Source organism: Pungitius pungitius, chromosome 7 (genome assembly GCF_949316345.1).
Source record: "Pungitius pungitius chromosome 7, fPunPun2.1, whole genome shotgun sequence".
NCBI classification, from domain to species: Eukaryota; Metazoa; Chordata; class Actinopteri; order Perciformes; family Gasterosteidae; genus Pungitius; species Pungitius pungitius.
The window spans coordinates 11,873,901-11,894,990 of record NC_084906.1 but is presented as its reverse complement, the minus strand read 5'-3'; the positions used below and the strand labels follow the sequence as shown (position 1 = coordinate 11,894,990).

The 21,090-nt window shown below is 40.0% G+C and overlaps 2 protein-coding genes across 2 annotated transcripts; one reads left to right on the top strand and one right to left on the bottom strand.

Moving 5' to 3' along the window:
* Positions 1-985: 985 nt before the first annotated feature.
* mpv17l2 (MPV17 mitochondrial inner membrane protein like 2) lies at positions 986-5,489 on the bottom strand. Its single transcript, XM_037470637.2, has 6 exons — positions 5,262-5,489; positions 4,106-4,324; positions 3,842-4,003; positions 2,937-3,013; positions 2,181-2,309; positions 986-1,952 (listed from the first exon to the last, which is right to left on the bottom strand). Exons 2-6 carry the CDS (start codon positions 4,293-4,295, stop codon positions 1,851-1,853), a joined length of 660 nt encoding a protein of 219 aa, XP_037326534.2. The 5' UTR covers positions 4,296-4,324; positions 5,262-5,489; the 3' UTR covers positions 986-1,850.
* A 1,367-nt stretch (positions 5,490-6,856) lies between these two features.
* Positions 6,857-20,696, top strand: rab3ab (RAB3A, member RAS oncogene family, b). The gene is made up of 5 exons (XM_037469112.2): positions 6,857-6,950; positions 13,506-13,730; positions 16,720-16,838; positions 17,465-17,589; positions 17,897-20,696. Exons 2-5 carry the CDS (start codon positions 13,506-13,508, stop codon positions 18,085-18,087), a joined length of 660 nt encoding a protein of 219 aa, XP_037325009.1. The 5' UTR covers positions 6,857-6,950; the 3' UTR covers positions 18,088-20,696.
* Positions 20,697-21,090: the final 394 nt, after the last annotated feature.

Genomic DNA, 21,090 nt, shown 5'->3' with positions numbered 1-21,090 from the left:
CCTGAAAGTAAAAACAGCATGAGATGTGTTTATCATCTCTTGGCTACAACTACAACCAAACTCAGATCTCTAAACAGTCCATTTATTTCCTCCTGTGTGACCCAGTGAACTATCATTGGCAGTGAGGGCCTGTGGGATCTAAAATAGCTAAACACCGTTGGAAAACTGTTTCCTATATTATATACTACTAATATTTTGCTGGGCTCAGCAGGCAGTCAACGGCTATCAAGGGTGTTTCGAGAAAGTGTTCTACTTGTGTACAGGTGTAAATAGCATCATTCCCATACACACAAATGTAACAACAATTCCATGACACTTGAGGTAGAAATAAAGTATAATGGATGTGAAGATTCTACATGAATATATTAATGAGCAGTAAAGGCTTGCAACAAGCATGCAGGTGTCTATTATGAACATTCTACGATGGAGTATCATGCGAGCACTCCAAAGAAATGTATTCGTACAGGTCCTGAGAAAGTTTACTTTAAGGTCCTAAATGTGCTCCTACTGAAGCTCCTTCCTGCTGCGCACAAGTTTAATTGCCTGTGCTGTAGAAAATGTTTGCACTGGTTTTATTAATTATTTATCTTTCACTGCATTGTCATTTTTATTCTCAGTCAGCTTTGTATTCAGTAAGGTATTTTTGTTTTTCACATCTGGTCCTATAATGCATTAAGTTCGAATGTACAGAACTTGTTTACATACACTCAGAATTACTTTCAAGAAGTCTGCACGCAAACTTTAGTATATTGTTGTATTATTTTAAATGTTTTAGCAGGTTGCATATCTTTGAATAACAAGACTTGAATAAGGTTAAATTTCCCATGTTATTAAAAGGGCCAGCACAACTTGGGCTTTTTCTATTTTAAAACTGATAAATGTGTTGTAACAGTTAAAATGACAATGTTAAATAATTGTCTCAAACAATAACAATTTTGGGAATTTTGTACAAACATTGGATTGACATAAAAAGAACACTCTTTTTGAACTACAATGACTTTCCTTGTGATTAGATTTTTCTTGTTTTATGCAGAGAATATGAAAGAGCAAAAAAATGTATTAATTTAACTATAAATGAATGAATCAAGATACGAGACACTGAGGAAGAAGTGACCCTAATCAAACCTCCTCCATATGTAAAAGAAAAAAAGAGGTTTTTGTTTTAGACAGAATTTATATTTTGAAAAAGAAATTAATGAAATAGAAGCTGGAAATTTACAGTAGGTAAAGCATACCAAGTCACATTTAAAATTAAAAGAATAACAAGAAAAATTGAAATTAATCCGGTTTATAACTACAGTTGAGGATTGAGTTAGATATGGTACAAAATAAAACACGAAATAAAAAAGTAAATGATTGTTTAAGCACGTAATCATAATTGTGCAATTCTTTCATAAAAGTCTCAAAGAGATAAACCTCAAATCAAGATTAATTTTCATCAAAACACAGATTTCATAGTACAGATCTAGACATTAAGGCAAAGTCAATGCATGTCAATAGCATTAACTGATTATTTCATATTAGAAATATTAAAAGCAAAAAACAAAACGAATGCCACTGTCTTGTAGTTTTGCACAAAAATTGTGCAACAATTAACTTACATTTAAATACCTTCCAGAAGACGGAGTCAATGGCATCAAGCTCGATAGGCAGTAAAAGATAATTTCATCCCTGATTGCTCCTACAGGAGGGCACATTTCAGATAAATATACAGACACACATCTAAGCTCTAAACATTCCCAAGTCCTCTGAGCTCAGACACAAACAGTTGTTTTCAACTCGATAAAGGAACACGAGACTAAATCTCCTTTATAACTTTTCAATGATGGAAAAGAAGCCAGTGAACGCCTCTAAGCTTTCTCCTGCTCCGGAGGTTCGGACGGCCGCAGCGCTTTCTGCTGAATATCCACAGCGCTGCCGTCTGACAGCAGCTCAGCAGGGGGGCTGTCATCCTGTCACATGAAAAACAATACATACATTAAAATTAATATCACTTCAGTTTTGATATATACTTTGTGTATATTCTTCTTTAGTTGATTTTTCATTTAGTCATAATGAAAAGAGGAAAACATAAAACTGAAGATGTAATGTGGTAATTTAGAGAGTAAATGAAAAATCCCTTCATAAAATAATTGGAATTTAGCTGGATTTCCGTTGAATCTCCTGTGTGGCTGACTCACTCTGTGTTTGAGGTAGGAAAGGTAGGTGTCCCACCCTAAGGTGATAAAGTTGATGTAAACAACACGGAATTTGGGCGAAAGGAAGTAAAAGTTGATCATCTGAGCGGGAGGCCAAACACAACAGTCCGCCTGCAGGAGAAAACACAGATCATTAACAAAGTGGACCGGTCACACAGTTTAACCATCCTTCGTTTCGTTTTGAGTGGGTCGCGGGCCGTTGCATGGTAAAATAAAAATAGAAAATAAAAAAAATTCATGTGATTTTATTTTGAAGGGACTTTTTCTAATGCAGCGGAGTGTCGTTTTTTTTGCCGGCTCGTCCGTCCATGTTTTCAGTTGGCGCCGCAAAGACAACCGCTCGCGCACACCCCGAGCCCCCCGCCCCCCCCCTGTCGATAACAGCTCGCCCCCCCGACCCCCCCCCCGTCGATTTTGTTCCGATTTGACCCAATTTGGGTCGCGGCTTGTCATTAAGGGGTGATGGTGGGTCCCGGAGCCAGACCAGTTGAGAACCACTGTGCTAAATGGTGCTCAAATTGGTCCTTTTCACACAGCTTTAATTAATAATAATAATAGTAATAACGAACCACCCATTTTGTTTACTGTCACAGTCGTTCCAATGAGCCAGCATGTAGAATAGCGTTGATGATTTGGTATGGTAAAAAACAACTTATTGTCCCAATTCAAATCCCAATTTGTGAGATTCTTTATCGGCGGCTCCAGATAAACAGATGACACCCTGACAGGGATACTTGCCTTATAAAATTCCCAGAACTTGTTTGTGAACTCCTTCCATCCTTCAGATATAGTGTGTCCCTCCATGACACCCATACCTGCAATAAACATAGTTGTCACTTTCAGGGAGACAGGAAACTTTAACTCGGAGTCCGTCCACTGCATTTTAAACTTTCAATATGCAGTGGATTTTACTTGGTCAGACCGTGCACTTACAGCAAAGAATCCTGTCTATTGAGTTAAAATATATATTTTTTAAGTGACGTTCAACTACATTTGAAATCTTCAGTTGGTCACTCCGTATTTTTATTGGTCAAATGAAAGCTGACATTATTATTTAAAATGGACCGTACAGCCTAAAACACAGACAGATTCTATAGTCTGGCAAATAATTTATTAACCGACAATTAAAAAAAACATTATGTTCACTTATTTTCCCTCTTTATGACATGCAAGATATATATGGACATATCTTGCATGCATTAATATCTCTACTTCCACTGAATTACAAGTGGAAGGCTGCCTGTTGTTTACCTGTTGCCATGGTAAATCGTGGAATCGGAGCTCAGTTAGTGTCAGCTTGTTTTCATTCAACATGCAAAAGGGAACAAAATCAAAGTTAATGGAACAAACTCTGACCAGCAGTGTGTGTGTGTGTGGCCCAGAGTGTGTTAAACCTGCCTTCTGAAACAGGGTCTAGATGTGCGTCAGTACGCTACATAAAAATCTAACTTTAGATAAGGTCAGAGCCTGGAGGAACTTTTATAAATCATTCATGGTTAAGATCCAAACCTTTGAACTCATTCCCCCTCTCATATTGAGATGTTAAGAAGACACTGTCCTAACATGTTTCATATACATACACCTACACACAGATTCATGCATGTAGTCCATCACAGACAAATAAACTATGGAATATGTCTCACCTACAAAATACCACATGCCCAAAAACGGTGAGGCGATCACCTGGTCCACCAGAACCTTTTTGCCCACCGTTTTCAGCGCTTTGCCCACAAACACTCCATCCAGCCAGCCGTACCAGTAATGCAGCACCGGACCTAAGGAGCAGCCCACCGTAAACATGCAACCTTGGAGGGGAGAGACAATCAAGAGTCGATTCAAAACGTAACACATTGCTTAGACATTGGAGTAAACTGGTGGAGAAGCCTGTGCATTTCTCTCCGCCTCACCTGTCCTCCTCCAGTCTCGTACTCTGCCCGGCTTTTTTAAGTTCTCCCGGCTCTGCTGCACAATGTCTCCAAGTGCCAATAATACTCCTCCGCTCAGGGTGTTTGTGAGGAGCAGGGCTCGGCCCTGGAAAAGCGGACGCCAGTTGAACTGCATCCGGACCAGAAACTCTTTACCCAACCGAGGAAGCATTTTTGCGGCGAAATCAACTTAACTGTCATCTGTGGAGGAAAGAGGACAGAATGTAAGAATGTAAGAATGCTGCACATCCAAAACAGAAGCACAAAACACTCCAACAGCATGTTACGTCCTGTGAGAATTAAAATTGTGTGTCGAGGAATTAAGTAATCAAGTGTGTTTTAATTAAAAGATCGTATCAAGGTTTGTATGAAGACTTGCATCTTAAATGACGTTAATAGCTTTTGCATAAACGTAGCACAGACGGTCAATTAAATTAAGTTTTGCGTCCATTTGGTTGTTGCTCTGATGTACAGCTGCCTACATCACAATGCACGTGGTTGAGAACATCTGGAATAGATGTGCCTGTTTACACTCTTTGGCCACCAGCTGGATTCATTGTTGCACATGATGCTCAGAGAAATAAGTGAATATATTACAAAACTATGATATTAAAAACCAAGGACCACAGTAAAAAAAAAAAAAACAATTACATATTAAAACTTTGATTTGAAGCTTCTAAAAAAGCAAAAGCCAGCATGCCTGTCTTTGTTTTTGAGTGTAGTAGATTTTCCCCATCTTAGTCCCACATAGACCTGAAATAACGTTAGTAATTCACTATCGCTTTGATGACAAATGTCTCCTACTCGTTTTCTTCTACCCCGTTTTGCTGGATCCTCGGTGTTCAATGACCCCGTCTTTTAGTAAATTGAGTTGATTATTTTCCCTGTACTACCGGGATTAAGCTATTATAGTAACATCTGCAGATGACGCAGACAGAAACTTTTTTAACAGTTGGGGCGGGGTGTCAAAGGTCACTGAAGCTAGCACAACAGTCATCGGTTATCTAGAATTCCGGGTAAATTAAACCGGATACAACGGTCAGCTGCTAAAACTATGTAACGTTAACTGTAGCGGTTTGTATTGGGAACAAAAACAGCGCTGACATTAACACTACATTTGTACAATTCAAACAATCACCTGTCTGCTCCTCGCTGATAAGAGTCGGTGATTCGTCACGGTCGATCTCCCTTCATATGACTTTCTCCTTTAATTTATTCGGACTGCAACCACTTCAAGGGAGTCACACTTGAACACGTCCAAAACTGAACCTTCAGAGATGTCCTCATACGTCCATGTGAGACATACCGGTTCCGACGGTTCCGACGCGTTTAGGTCCTTACCATCAAACTGGATAGGTTCAATATGGCAGCGCCACCTGTTGGTTTGGAGGATCAATTGACGACTCTTTGTTCGTTTTAACATTATCTAAAATCTTCTAATGTTCGATGTTTGCAAAAACAACTGCAAGATGATACAATGGAAGACATGATCGGGTGAGTCTATATAATAAGCACAAATAAAACGATGAAGAAAAAATGAAGTTGCAATTTTGAAGCACATTTATCATTTATGGCATCAATAAAATACAATTTAAGTCTAAGACATTTGCTGTTTTTAAATTATCGACAAAAAACAAATCACATTTTTTGATTGAATTATAAACATTCTTTAGAATAAGCCAATCAACGTCTGAAGTCTCTTGTTGGGTTTTGGTGTACAATACATTGTTGAGAGATATGAAAAAGCTTTCCCCATTTATATTTTTCAAATATGTGATTTTTGTTTGATTGTCTGTGTCTTATTGCAGGTCATCTTATTGTTTGTGCTTTCTCTCCAAAGTATTATGATTTATTTGTAGTGAACAAATTGATCTTAACCTTATCTCAAAGGTCAGCTCCAAAAGTTACCATTATCATCCTTTTCTTAAATGTATTTACGATAAAACTCTGAACATGTTGCTTTACAGATCAACCTTATTGTGGACATATTCATATTAATAGAGTTTGCAGGACTCTGTAAGTTATTCCAAACCATATTGTATTAGTATGGTATTCTTTATCACATTAACAAGTCTTCAACAAGTCCATCATGACCATTGTGTGATAATAATAGTTAGAAATGGCAGCAGTGGTTAGTCATGACCTTCCAATAAATAATTCACTCTCCAGCAGTGCTTATCAATAATTAATAACAGGTGGACCATGTTTGAGGGTTTCAGTGCAAGGTGTTACGCTGCGGCTCTGCATTCGTCAGATAGGCTGTCAATCTTGACCACGGTCCCGCCCACCTGTCATTCATTTTACCGTTGTTTGTGGCTGAGTAGAGTAGTCACCTAAAGACCGGAAGATGTTTGTTCTTTCAAAGTAAATTCAAGTTATATCATTAGATTTGTCACGTTCAGGTGGCTTCTTACACAAGATCATTTAACCGGAGTTGTCCCTTAAGTCCGTGTTTGTTTGGTCTGCAGACTATAATGAAAGAATCTGGTGGTGTGGATATTAATGAGCTTACCGCTTATCTCTAGGACATCAATAGTAGTTTACTATACATGTACAGATCAAAATTGCCAGTTAAAACAATCAATTTGAAAATACGTTTTTCTTGGTTTCGTCTTTTAGGGCATCTATTCTCATAGATGCTTTTATTTTGAGCAATTGCAGTTGTCGCATTAATTTTGAGTAATAATAGGGAAGCTCGTTTTACCGGCCTTTATTCTGTAACCTGAAGCCGGATATTGTGTCATGTACGTACTTTCTGACTTGACAGTGGTGGTGCTTCTGCGGGTGCTGAACAGTGTGGATAGAAACCGGATAGAAATCTATAAAGGTGAGATTGCTGTCTCTATTAATATACTGCATTGACAACACGGTTATCTACACGTGACACGTAAAGTATCCTTTATGTATTGTATGTTCGCATATGTGGTGAATTGTTACGTATTAAAGAACCTTTGATATTTACAATGCTCACCGTAGAACAGCTGTTTTCATTGTGAAAACCATAAAACCCTCGTAGATGCATGGAAGACATATTTAACCGTGTAATCTGTTAGGATGGATCGGAAGTCTGTAGTTTCCTGAGTGGATCTCGGTTTGACCAGGGGCCTGTCCTGCAGGAAAATGCGTTTCATACCGTCCGATGGGTTAATTCCGCAAAATGTGTCTGAGGAAGCAACAATCTGATTTTATTCAAACGCCTTCATATTATTCACATAGGAGACAGTCATTAAAAATAATTGTTGTCCTGCATACGTAAAATCATCTGTCCTTTTGAAATAATATTTCAACAAAATATTACCAAGATATAACTTGTAAGCACAGAGTATCATATACTCACTATTTGTTTAAATATGTGATGGATTACAGTAATATTATTGGAGTTTTATATTCGAAACGTTGAGCCATATGGAGGACTGATGTAGGATGAGGCATTTAGTCCTAAACCAATCAGATCTTGGCTAGTGCCTTCATATGATGTGTATGTGAGCGATACTGCAACAGCTCATTTCATTACAGAATAAATGAAACTGGAGAAGCTGGATATAAGTTGACTGGCATATTCAAACTCAAAATATGAAGTACATTGGGTGTGCCTATGTACACACATAGCTGTGTGCCTACTGCATTGAGAGAACAAACACTCCCAGTTTCCTAAATGTTAACTGCATTAGCAGATAATGACAGCATGTATAAAAACATTTGTTATTATAAAGGTGTGCAGTGTGTGTGTGTGTGTGTGTGTGTGTGTGTGTGTGTGTGTGTGTGTGTGTATGTGTGTGTGTGTGTGTGTGTGTGTGTGTGTGTGTGTGTGTGTGTGTGTGTGTGTGTGTGTGTGTGCGCGACAGACAGAAGATGTATTGGCTTTCATCCCCCTTTACTTACTAGTTTCAAAGCATTAGTATCAAAAATAGTTGATTCAGCCCTGTCAATTATTAAAAAATAAATCAATGTGAAGGACAATACAAAGAGCTAGGTAGACTGAAATTCTTCTGGCAGTTTTGATTTAACTTGCAAGGATTGCTAAGAGGTATGTATATGAAATAGTCGGAATGTGAGCCGACAGTCTGCTGTTCCCATTTGCACTTATTCTGCTGACAGGAAAGTTACCGGCAGTGAGACACGAACAAGACACTCCTGGGAAACACACATCCATGCTGCCTGTTATAAAAATGCTGCTACAGTACAACCATGATCAGAATCCTATGTTGAGTCCATATGCTTTTATTAACTTTCAGACATCAGGCAACGTTATGAGTCTTGACTGACCAAAACCGGCTAAAACTTTAGAGTTGTTTTATTAAGACGTTTCATATACCTGCAAGAACTTTTGCCATTGAAATAATTTGTTGAACTACCCAGTCAGATTGGATGGTTGTCTAATGTGGCTTCAGAGGCAGTTAGAAATAGACACATTTCTGGAAGGGAAACATTATATCCGTTTGGTGTAAACACACTTAAATATTGGGCGGATATTAGCTGTCAACAGTATTTAGGCCAAAGTTGTAAAAGTCATTGTGGCTGGTCCAGGAGAAGCTCTTACTATGATTAAAACCATAGTACAGTCATTCACGTCACACTGGCCCAAACAGGCCTTAACGTATGCAGAGTGGGGAAAAAAAGCTTTCAACTTCCACAACAGGCTGCAGGTTTTCAATCAACATCTTTCAAAATCAACAAAATTCTACGTTTTTTAAAAAGAGGAAAAATATATATTTTATATAATATAAAAGGCTAATTAATATATGTAAAGTATAAACTGGATTACAATCAGACACTTTTAATCCAAAACATCCTGCATTCACCTGCAAACCCCAAAAACCGAAATACATCCCCCACATCCTGGCTGCTCCCTCCTCTCGGCCTTTGGTTTGCGTTGGAGGGAAAAAAGAAAAAGAGGAAGAATAAATGCTATTTTTAGCTTCCTCTCCTCTCATCTGCATCACCACTCCTCCTAGAAAAGGGGTCACGTGGTTGGAGGAATAGGGGGTAAATGCTGTCTTGAGTAAGCTGGGAGCATAACAGCAGCTGTATTAAAAACCACTGCATCCTCTTTTCTTATAGCACGTTGTTAATCAGATGATGGAATTCTTTCTAACACAGCGTACTTGTTACATTTTAACATATATTTTGAGTTTGCTTATTTCAATCTGTTGGCAGATAGCCATTTGTCTCTGTACAGTCCTGCTGGTTCTCGTTCGGGTCCTGGTTGAGATACTGGGTTTGAATTTTCATGTTATTCTTAGACCATTTCTAGTTAGAGTTTTTAGAAAGTAAGGGTAGTAAATAACGATATGTGATTGTTATTATAGGATAAAATCCATGGGATTATCTCTTACTCCAAAAATGTTTTCAAAGTGAAATATGTTTCAATCTCTGAGTGTTTTTGTTACCTTGTGGAGGGGAAGACTCATCGGTCAATAGACTCAAGTCTTTAAGCAGGAGGGTGTCGGGATGATCTGGGATCAGCTCAAGATCAGCTGCCAATCTGCAGAAAGCCAGCCACTGCTGATTAAATGAGCCTGACTAGCTGGCTGCAGCAGCACTTAGCAGCTGGAGGACGTCAGTCCTCCTTTGGTGAAAGGGTTGGAAGAGAGCTTGATGATGTCATCATACAGCACAGAAACTCTTAGTCATGGTGGAATAAGGATCGATGAAAAATACTGAACAGTTCATGATGGAGGAGCTGCGTTGTACTCATCATCCAGTAAAAGCGTTTTTGCTCTCCAACTGCGGAAGAGGATTACATTTGATGAGACCATTTAATGTGGACGAAAAAATGTATTTTTGAAATGTGAAGATGCAATGTTTTCTTCCATTTTGGAGATATGTGAAATTAGCAACAGGAAACATTAATATTGTTATTTTCTGTCATCCAGTCCATTATTTATTGAATGCTACATCCATAAAACAATGATACAACTTAATAGATCTTTTTATGAGGAGTCCTTTTTACATATCAGGCAGGGTACTTTATGTTCATCGACAGAAAGTTAATCTGCAACTATTTATTATTCAAGATGCCAGAAAAATACGTGTGGCCTAGCTTCTCCAATATGACTATGTTTTTTTAAAAATATTTTTGAACTGAATTCCTTTGGTTTTTGGACCATTGTTTGGACAAGGCAACTAAAGTGGACTTTGCCTGTATGCAATGCTGATGTGCAATGCTCCCTCTTATTTGAATATATACTGCAATGCATGGTTATTTGCATCCCTTAAAACAGGTTTGAAATAAAACTAATGTTGAGCCCATTTTATACCTTACAATTTCTTTAAGTCCTAATTTGTATCAAACCATTGTGTGAGTGCCGCTCTCGCAGTTCAGCACACCTGACCTGTTCAAAGGCAGTTCACTATCGAGGCCAAATAAAGCAGCAGCAACCTTCAGCATTACTTTGTGAGTAAATACCGAGGCATGCCGTCTACACGTTTCTGTATGAATATGTTGTTGAGTGAATATTTACAGTTCTATTCTTCACAAATAACCTCTGAGACACAAAGGCGAGGCTGCAGTAATCCCACCAGCAGGCTTTCCACAAAGATCTTTGACAAATTGTCTAGTAAGATGCAGACTTGCAACTATGGCTATTCATTTACAACCTCCTCAATTCCCAGCTATTAATAACTGTTGCATTCTCACGTTTCCTTTTTAGATATTTAAACCGGTGCTTTGGTCCATAACTTCATGATGACTAAGCTTCATGAATCCACTTTTAGGACGTCCCACATTTTAAGAAAATATTAGAAAAGAAGCAAAGGGTCACATCAAAGTGTAGCACCTCTACAGATGCAGAGGTGAACCAATTTTATAGAGAAAGAAAATATTTTAGTTTGAAGGACAGGCTGAGAGCTTTTTGAAGTGGACGTCTTGCCTCATGTGCTAAAACTATAAAATCGCTGACACATCTCAGCGCATGGGCTGAATTATCTCCTTATCTGAATAGAAACGGGTGCAACCGTAACATGAGCACATACATTAACAAGACATACTAAAGACGAAATCGAATACCAAAGCCCTGCTGTGATCAAGTGTGATCTCACTCACTTCCAGTAGATTTAGTTTTAGCCAGAGAAAAAATATTTGTCAAAGTGTGCATGTCTGTGTGTGTGGGGGAGGGGGGGGGGGGGGGTTGGGTCGTGGAAACACCAAGTGTAGCAAAAAACTACCACGAACTTTGAGTATCTTGAAAGGTTTTGATATTTCTGTGCAATGTAACCGTGCTGTATGCAGCCGTGAAACTGTACCGGTGTGCACTTCAGAGGCCGGTTTGGTCCGAGCAAGAACAACATCACGAATGGTGTAGGACGTGAGGAAGGAGCCACTGGCCCCCTGCGCTTATCCAGTTATCCTGGTCAGATTTGGCATGACGGCTGGTGTATCTTGTCCAAAAAAAGTTGTCTGCTTCCACCTGTGTGTGTGTGTTCACTTTTGCTGTAGCTGCTGTGGATTCCTCTCTCTTACTCTCGGTGAGTCACACTCCAGACGACTTCACTGCAGTGCGCTGACACTCTGATTTTCAGTCGACTGGATTGAATGCCGATTAAGTTTAGCTGAGTCCCCGCCAACTTGAAATAGTTTTTCGTGTGTGTCTGTAGGAGCTGTGGCTTGTTGTAGATGTCTGGGATGGAGACACATTTCCATGAATATAAACAAGGGCTGCCTCATCATATGAATGCATTGTGCTGAAAAAAATGATCAAACCATCAAAACAAAATATGTTGAACTGTCCTACAGGGTTTTTCAAAAAACACTCAGGTACAATTATGCAACTCTACAATGCCTGTACTGCTGCTCCCTTTTATCAGATGTTTAATTATTATCAATTATAAATTAGACCAGAATGTATTAAAACATTGGGTAATTACTGGTTTCTTTATTCTTTTTTACTTCACCTTCTTGCTTGGTCTGAGGACGCCTATACCTGACATCTCTTTCGCTCAAAAAATGTGAGAGGAAGGCTCGGTGGTTCTTCATTATTTAACAAGGATCTCTGTGTTCCTTCCTGTAAACCGATCGGCCGCAGCTCTGAGGACGCTGCAGTTGTTTTCTTTGTGCTTTATTCCCTGAGAGTTCTCGTGTTCCACTGCAGCCGGGTGGAGATAACAGTCTAAATTTAGAGCCGGTGGGCCCGAGTCATTGTGCTCTCAAGAGTCAGAAAGGTTTCCTGAATCCTTTTAGCCCCCTTGCAGCCCACCGGTAGGTAGCACGGATGCATCCCAGCAAATGCTGCAAATCTCAGCCATGTAGCCGATGGCGTCTTTTCTGAAGTCGGAATTGAGCGGCCAGTTTGCTTCTGGACAGATGGTCAGATGTATTACCACCCGTTCCACTCTGGATCGGAACGACACATTGAGCAAAGCGATTGGTGGATTAAGAGAAGTAATGGCCAAACAGGGCCAACACGTTTGCGCCTTTAGCCGGTTCAGGGTCCGGGACATTAGTGTACGGACAGTTAAACATTTTACTAAGATCTAGGAAATGAAGTGAGAATAAAACCAACGTAGACAAGTTGTGAAATGTCAGACACAAAAAGTAGTCCCCGGGAATTAATATGGCATTTCATGGATGAGTGTGTGGGTCATTATTCGTGTAGATGAACAACCAAACTTCTTTTCAGGTCTGTTACTTTAGCTCTAAGTATTAGACTGCCATCTTGGAGCCATTAATAGACATGACACTAAAATAATCCTTCGTAATGGCTGGTACAGACTCAGAGCTATTCGTTTTATGGCACAAGTCCGGCTGGAGAATTTTAGAATGATTGTGCAATGAATTATTCCTTCCACATCAAGCCATTTGCCTCCAACCTTTCTGCCAAAGTGAGAAATTCATTGCAATGTGCTGCTTTGATTAATTACCATGGTAAAATGTTTAAGCCTGTCTAGTTAATTACAGTTACACTGAGTCTAGCAGATGCTGGCAGAAGCTCATCTTTTATCTTAACACTCATTAAATGCATTGGTTTTTCTGTAGAAGAAATCCCATCTGCTGCATTTTTAAGAGTTGCTTGCGTTTGCAGTTTTTTTGCTCACTACACAGAAGTATTTATAATGGTCACATGTCATTACTTCTAGCTTAAGCGAAATAAAAAGTATTTTTGAAATACAAATTTTGGGACTTTTTCATATGGCAACATTAAGATAATAATAATAAATGAGAGGATCGGAACAACACATTGAGCAAAGCGATTGGTGGATTAAGAGAAGTAATGGCCAAACAGGGCCAACATGTAAGTCACTTGTATCACTTTCTTGGCAGAAAATTCAGCAGTAAGACCTGTAATTTCTCACGGCCACATCAATGTCTGCCAAGGAAAGGAATAATCTTGAGGATGACTTTATCCATGTTAAGTATGGTGTTCTCCCTCCTCTCTGTCCACAGATGGCCTCAGCAACAGCAACCTACGGGCAGAAGGAGTCTTCGGACCAAAACTTTGACTACATGTTCAAAATCCTCATCATTGGCAACAGCAGTGTGGGAAAAACATCCTTCTTGTTCCGCTACGCCGACGACTCCTTCACACCGGCCTTTGTCAGTACAGTGGGCATCGACTTCAAGGTGAAAACTATCTACAGGAATGACAAGAGGATCAAATTGCAGATCTGGGTAAGACTCACAAAGATGGTTGGAATTTCCTGAAAGGGGCCACATATTCACAACTTTCTCTGTATTGTAAAGATGTATCATTTTAATGAGAAGATTCTCTGAAGTTGTCAGAGGTTTTCTGCACTGTTGTGGATGCACAGGCAGAGTGTGTACAGACACAAAGGGGTCTCCCAAGTCCCAAGGCATCAGTACGCTTCAAATAAAGTGCATGTTGGATGGTTGAATGTCTGGAAACCCCTCTCACTCTCACACATTTATAGTGCAGCACCATGAATGACTAGGGTTGTCCTTTTAGCCCGACACAGAGTACCTATAAACACTTTGGTTGTCAGACGTTGTACAAAGTTGCTTTTCTTCGAACACGGCGCCACCATCCCTACACGTAAAGGCAGTTTCAAAAAGCCTGACGACAAGGTGAGCTACAATAATGGGGAGTTTTATTAGGCCAACTGCCCTCAGTAAAAATACACATATTTGCACACCACGGCGTTCTCTCTGCAACTTGCTTGTCCAGCTGACCGGTGGATTTTTAATGAGAAGATTCTCTGAAGTTGTCAGAGGTTTTCTGCACTGTTGTGGATGCACAGGCAGAGTGTGTACAGACACAAAGGGGTCTCCCAAGTCCCAAGGCATCAGTACGCTTCAAATAAAGTGCATGTTGGATGGTTGAATGTCTGGAAACCCCTCTCACTCTCACACATTTATAGTGCAGCACCATGAATGACTAGGGTTGTCCTTTTAGCCCGACACAGAGTACCTATAAACACTTTGGTTGTCAGACGTTGTACAAAGTTGCTTTTCTTCGAACACGGCGCCACCATCCCTACACGTAAAGGCAGTTTCAAAAAGCCTGACGACAAGGTGAGCTACAATAATGGGGAGTTTTATTAGGCCAACTGCCCTCAGTAAAAATACACATATTTGCACACCACGGCGTTCTCTCTGCAACTTGCTTGTCCAGCTGACCGGTGGATGAGTAGAAGCTAATAGAATTCAATGGAAGTAATAACCGAAACCCTCAATATACAGTAATGCTCGGGAACAAACAGGGTGGTGTGTTTGTTGCATCATAAATGAGTTTCTTCCTGACGTCTCAGCAGTAAACACAATCATTGAACAGTGTGCGTGCGTGCGTGTGTGTGTGTGTGTGTGTGTGTGTGTGTGTGTGTGTGTGTGGAGCTGTCTCTGTTGTCTGTTGTCAGCCTTTGCCAGGTCCTGCCTCTGGTAAAGGAGACACCATTGGCCAATCAGAGCACGAGAACTAGATGACTGGGTGCTGCTCTCCCCTCCCCCATCACTACACATCTCACCGTGTAGATGCCCCCCCCCCCAGCCCTCACCCCCACCTCCCTTCCCTCCACTCGAAAAATCTCCAACCCCCATCTCTCAGCAATTGTGTTAGCTGAGACTGCAGTCGAGTAAAAATGAAAGGGGATTGAATCAGTAGCTCAAATGTCAACATACAGTATTCTGTAGATACATTTATTTGACAGTGTGCGGTTAATCCCATAGATGTATGCAGCAGTGTGATGTGTGACTGTTCTTATGCAACAGTGAATAAAACCATATTCACATCCGTACTGTAGCTCGTATTGAAGAACATTGTTTCCTTTTTTCATAACTGTTCCGACTCTGGCTACATGCACACTGTCAGTACTCATAACTATAGAAACATGTCATCACATCATATCAAATCCTGTCTTGTTTGGTCCAGCCCACAGACTGAAAAACCCCAAAATAAATACAATTTATAATCATATAAAACAGAGAAAATTTGCACATATATTTATGAGGCTGAACTTGTTCGGCATTTTCTTTTATATGTGACTGAATTTATATAGAAATGAGTTGACCTCAAGTCAAACCCATTACTTGTTTAACCCTGTGACATATATTAATGACACACCGTAAACTGCAATATAACTCACATTCTGGAAAATGAACATTTTATAAGCTGTTTGCTAAAGTCAAACGTTCTCCCAGCTTTGTATTTGAACGGTGAAGGGAAAGATGAGCACTCCATTGTATTCGTTACGTCACCCCACTCAGTGCTACACTGACATTTCACAACAAATCGCCTCGCTGGGCGACGGCTTGGGTCCGTGTTTACGTCCTGTAAGCTGATCGCATACCCTGAACTGAAATTTTAGTTTAATTTTGTGATTTTTTAGTTTACATTCATAACTGTAAAAGCTCCGCTCACAGACTGATACGAGTGTCCTCCAGCACACAAACTGCGCCTGCTAAGCATTTCCACCACATTTTTGGAAATAGTATTGCTGGTATCATAGGTTGTTCTCTTGTTCTGTGTGTTTGTTATTTGCTTTGCTTTGTTGCTTATTTGTGCACTTAAAGTTTCATCCGGATCATAAATCTTGAATGCAGGATACACAATTGGTTATCTAAGGATAAGCATGTCGTAAACCCACTATGGATTGTGTCTTCAAATACAAACCCATACAGTAGTAAAAGGGTTAGACAACTCTAGAATATGGCTTGTGTAAAAAAGTGGCTGGGAGAATTCTTTCCACAAACCTGTAGAGGAATTCATAAATATTTTCAGGATACATTGGCTTGAATGGATTTCCTGACGCTGCAAACCTTTGAATGCAAAGAAAAGGTTTTGCAATAGTTTCAGCTCTGCAGTGGTCAGCAGCTCTACAACAGCAGTGAAGCCTCTGTTTTTATGGCATAAATAAAGTTACTGTTTACACTGTAATAACATGTGCCTGCTGCTCTGTGTGCTGGGGCTCTTAAAGGTCCAATAGAAAAACATGTATTTATTTCATTTGAATAATATGCATACGTTTAACATTATCTTAATCTGTGTCAAATCAAAAACTAGAGATAATTATTGTCTGTGTTGCAGAGAAGCAGGAAGGACTGATTGTTCGAAGACTTCAAAGTTTATCTCTAGCAAAGTCTGTCAGAGATCATATTGAAACAGATTCTGTGCGATTTAATAACAGCTCTGTTTATTTTTTTCCAGGACACGGCGGGGCAGGAGCGCTACCGCACTATCACCACAGCCTACTACCGGGGAGCCATGGGCTTCATCCTCATGTACGACATCACTAACGAGGAGTCCTTCAGTGCTGTCCAGGACTGGTGCGTGATTGGCTTAGAAAGGGGGTGTTGCATGAACAGAGTTTGAAGTGATACCATTGAGTTTTACCTGTGGGAGGGAGTGCTGCTTTGAGGATGGATAAGTGTTATAGCCAGTCTGGAAATAGATAACCAGGTACTGCAGATAAATGGACTGAGCACATGATCCCTTTCAATTCTTAGTTACACTCCCGGGCCTCGGCCTGTGTGTGTCTTTTAATTTGACCGTCAAGAAATACTTGATTTAATATTGAGCCACTATTACAATATGTTAAAAACTAGATTTCATTTTTACAGCTTGATGATATTTATCACATCTTCACCGCATGACAACAACATGCCTTACAAACAAACATGGTAAAACTAATTAAGATGAAAACACACACAAAATAGAAATCCTCCTTCATTTGTTTTCAACATACTAAACAGTGGATAATGAGTCTCTGTTTTCACCAATGAGACCTGAGACTACGGCTCCTGGCCACACAATGAGTTACAGATTGTACCGTTGTGCAATATCTTTACAAAATATTATAGAACAGAGGTCAGAGAAGCAGATCATGTTCTGACACTTAAAATAATCTGATCTCAGTTTCCTTCCTTATTGCCGACGGTGTGTTGGTTTCCAGGTCGACTCAGATCAAGACGTACTCGTGGGACAACGCCCAGGTGCTGCTGGTCGGGAACAAGTGCGACATGGAGGACGAGCGGGTGGTGGGCGGAGATAGAGGCCGGCAGCTGTCTGAGCACCTCGGTGAGTTTACGGTGAACACGCGCAGAAACGTGCTCCTCTATGACAGGCTGCTGGGAAAACTGACCTAAAATCATCCAATGGACTGGCGGAAAGGTCTAACTAGTCAGGGGCTTACCAGAGTGATTAAGATGAATCTTTCTAAAACCACAGATTTTAAGAACATACTGTCCTGGATAAGAAGCTGTTAGTGTGGTCACAGTTGCATCTCACCAGCTGTACCCTGAGCTACTTTGCCACCAATTAATTATGCGGTTTGCGGTGAGGACCACATTCCCTAAGCCCCTCCCACACCCTGTTTCCTCTCCAGGTTTCGAGTTCTTCGAGGCCAGCGCCAAGGACAACATCAATGTGAAGCAGACCTTTGAGCGCCTGGTCGACATCATCTGCGAAAAGATGTCGGAGAGCCTGGACGCCGGAGATCCCGCCGTTACAGGGGCCAAACAGGGGCCCCAGCTGACGGAGCAGCCAGCTCCTCCTCACCAGGACTGTGCATGTTAAATATGACTCCCCCTCAAACCCCTTTTCTCCCTCTTGCTCTTTGTCATCCCTCAGCTGGATCCCAGGGCCTCGGGTCAAATGCTCCCATCACCCTTCCACTCACTTTCCTGCTTTTTTCTGTAACCTAGCATGGATGATTGGCTGAGGGGCACCAGAGCCAGGTTGAAAAGGGTCTGAAATGCTCTCATAAAAGAGGTAATTGTGTGGCTGATTTTGGTCTGATGCCAAAACCAAGTTCCATCAAATCAGAGTGTTTCAGACTCTTTGTGAACCAGGTTTCTGAAGGTTCCCGACCCATCATTTGTTCACTCCTTGTTCCTCAGTGTGGTTTTCCAAGAAGGATTTGACGGCGTTTGTCTTGAGAGTGCCATTTAAATCCTTCCGTTCTTTACAGTACTTGGTTTCATGTCAGTCAAATGTCTTGGTAAGGTGTCAGCCTCGGATACGGTGTCGAGGAAGACCGCACAGCAGTTCATTTGGCAAGGCTGATCCTGGTGAAATCTGTTCCAAACTCACTTAGTTTCTTTCAGGATCGGACTGAATCAAACATACACGGATCTGTGTTTCATATTTTGTCTGGTATCTCAACATGGATAGTTCAGGTGTTATCAAGTGTTTTGTTTTCATTGACATCCGAGCATTTTTTTTTACATGTTTTTTATTCTGACGCTCCCTTTATTCTTTTAATTCTGGGTGTGGGAAATATGAACAAGATAGAGCTACATAAAAGTAGCAAAACATTAGAAGAGAACTTTTATTTAATTATATTTATTTAAAATGTACATATAAATGTTGTGCAATATATATATACATATATGTATATATATGATATCTACTGGGATGCATTCCTTTGAATTAATTTAAAATTGATAGAGTTCTATGAGGAAAGTATCAAGTATAAGACGTCCATGTTGTTGGGTTTGTTTGGGTTTGTTTGGATGATGTGTGGAATTGTTTTTAACCCTCGCGAGCTCCTCCGTGAGTTGTTTCATTTCCCTGTCGGTTTTGTCTTATGCTGCCCTCCAAATATGTCAGAAATCCAAACTGTGCTTGGAAAATACAGTTATGAAGTTTAATCTAAATGTCTAAAAATTACCAACATGTTTTTCATCCTTCAAATCCTCTCTGTGATTTCCAACTAATTTAAGGGCATCTGAAAAGCATTTACTGTAACCCAGTTGTACAGTTTGTGCTTATGAAATAGAAACATTTCATGTAAAATGTCATCATCAAACTGGTTTGGAAGGTGCAAACGTTCTGTTTTGTTTGAGGATTTTGATGTAATTTTGCCTTGATCAAATATTTGACCCTTGAGACTGAAAGGACACGTCAGGAGAGAATAGTATAATGTGTGCTGCACCACCAACACTCAGCGATTTGGTGTTTCGTTGCCTAGCGACAAACAGCCCAACAGTAGGCAAGTAACTTCTTCAGAATCAGTATTCGAGTCGGTTTGTCTGTGTAGGATATTGTCTCAGTCTTCAGGTGTACTATGGACAGCACTGTTTAACAAGCATTAAACAGCTGAAGGCTGAAATGTTCACAGTTTTTAAACACTTGTTTCAAGTCATTGCAGGAATGAAACATTTTGTTGAGAGGTTTTGTTGGTTCCAACGTCACATATCAGCTAACAGCTGTTTTTAAGTATACATATAGCAGACACTAGCACTGAGGCAAAGCAATCTGAACGTATTTGTTTACCAGTTTAAATACAGCATCCAAAGTTATAGCCGGTCTGCTGGGTGCTCCTTTTTTTCAATTTGCCAAAGATTGCCGCATAGGAGGCTCATTGTTTTCGGAGTTGACACCGCATTGAGCCGTGTGGCAAAATTTAAAACTGTAATTAGACAAAATGACAAGAGAGAGGATAGTTGAGAGGGTAAAGCACTTTACCTCTGTGTCATTATGGAGGTCCAAACTGTCAAGTCTTATTTTGTGTGATCAAAGAAAATTTGATTCAGAAAGTATTTATTTTGAACATATGAATGACACACAAACCCGAGATCGGATGAGCCATTCACTATTAAAATTTGAAAAGATGAGACTGTTGTTGAAAAACTGATTATTATAAGAAAAGAAGTGATTGTGACAAACCTGAGAGCTCATTTTGATCCTGAGTATATTTTACTTCTTACTGGTTGGGACTTTTAAACTGTTCTCCTTTCTAATATGTCTTCCTCTCTATATAAACCAGAACTGTAAATACTGTTTCTTCGAGTCAAATGTGTGGATTGTGTTGTATCGACTCAGGTTTGCAGCAAAGAAAAAAAGAGCAAAAAAAAGGCAGTAATATCCTGAAACCTTCCCCTAAAAGAGCCCTGTTGTACTGCATCTGCATTCTTTACTAGGCCTGCTTGTGAATGAATGTGTCACTCTGTTACAAAAGCAATACACACTACAGTCTCTTCACTAAAAAGAAATGCCATCAAGCTTGGTAGAAGTTGCCGACTTTAGATCTTCTACTAGCACGCAGGAACATGTACTTTATTTGGTCTCGTGTCACTGCCTTTACACTCGCTCCTCAGTTTGGGCCATTAGGAGGAGGAAATGCTGTGGATGTTTTTAATTGTACTTTGTGGTAAAACAATAAACGGAATTACTAACACGCAGTTGATTCTTGAATGATTTTGTACCTTTGCACATCTCCCGTTGGAATATATATTATACAAATACTGTATTGGATTGGCTCTCAAACAAGACAGTCCATTTTGAAATAGAATTGTCATGAAACAAGTCAATTTTGCAGGTTTTTATTTTCCCAATGTTGGTAAACTTTGGTCAGATGTCTCTTGACCTTATATTTTAAAGACTTCTGCAGAGATTTTGTCAAGTAGACGTATGCATTTGATAATAGCGAACAAGATCTTTCTGACGAATCAATAAAACTAATATGAGTCATATAATACACACTTACACAATTATCCAAACACACACACATACTTCTATTTGCAATCAAACTGATCCCAAGGTTGCCGCAGACATCCCGGAACTACTTGAGGTACT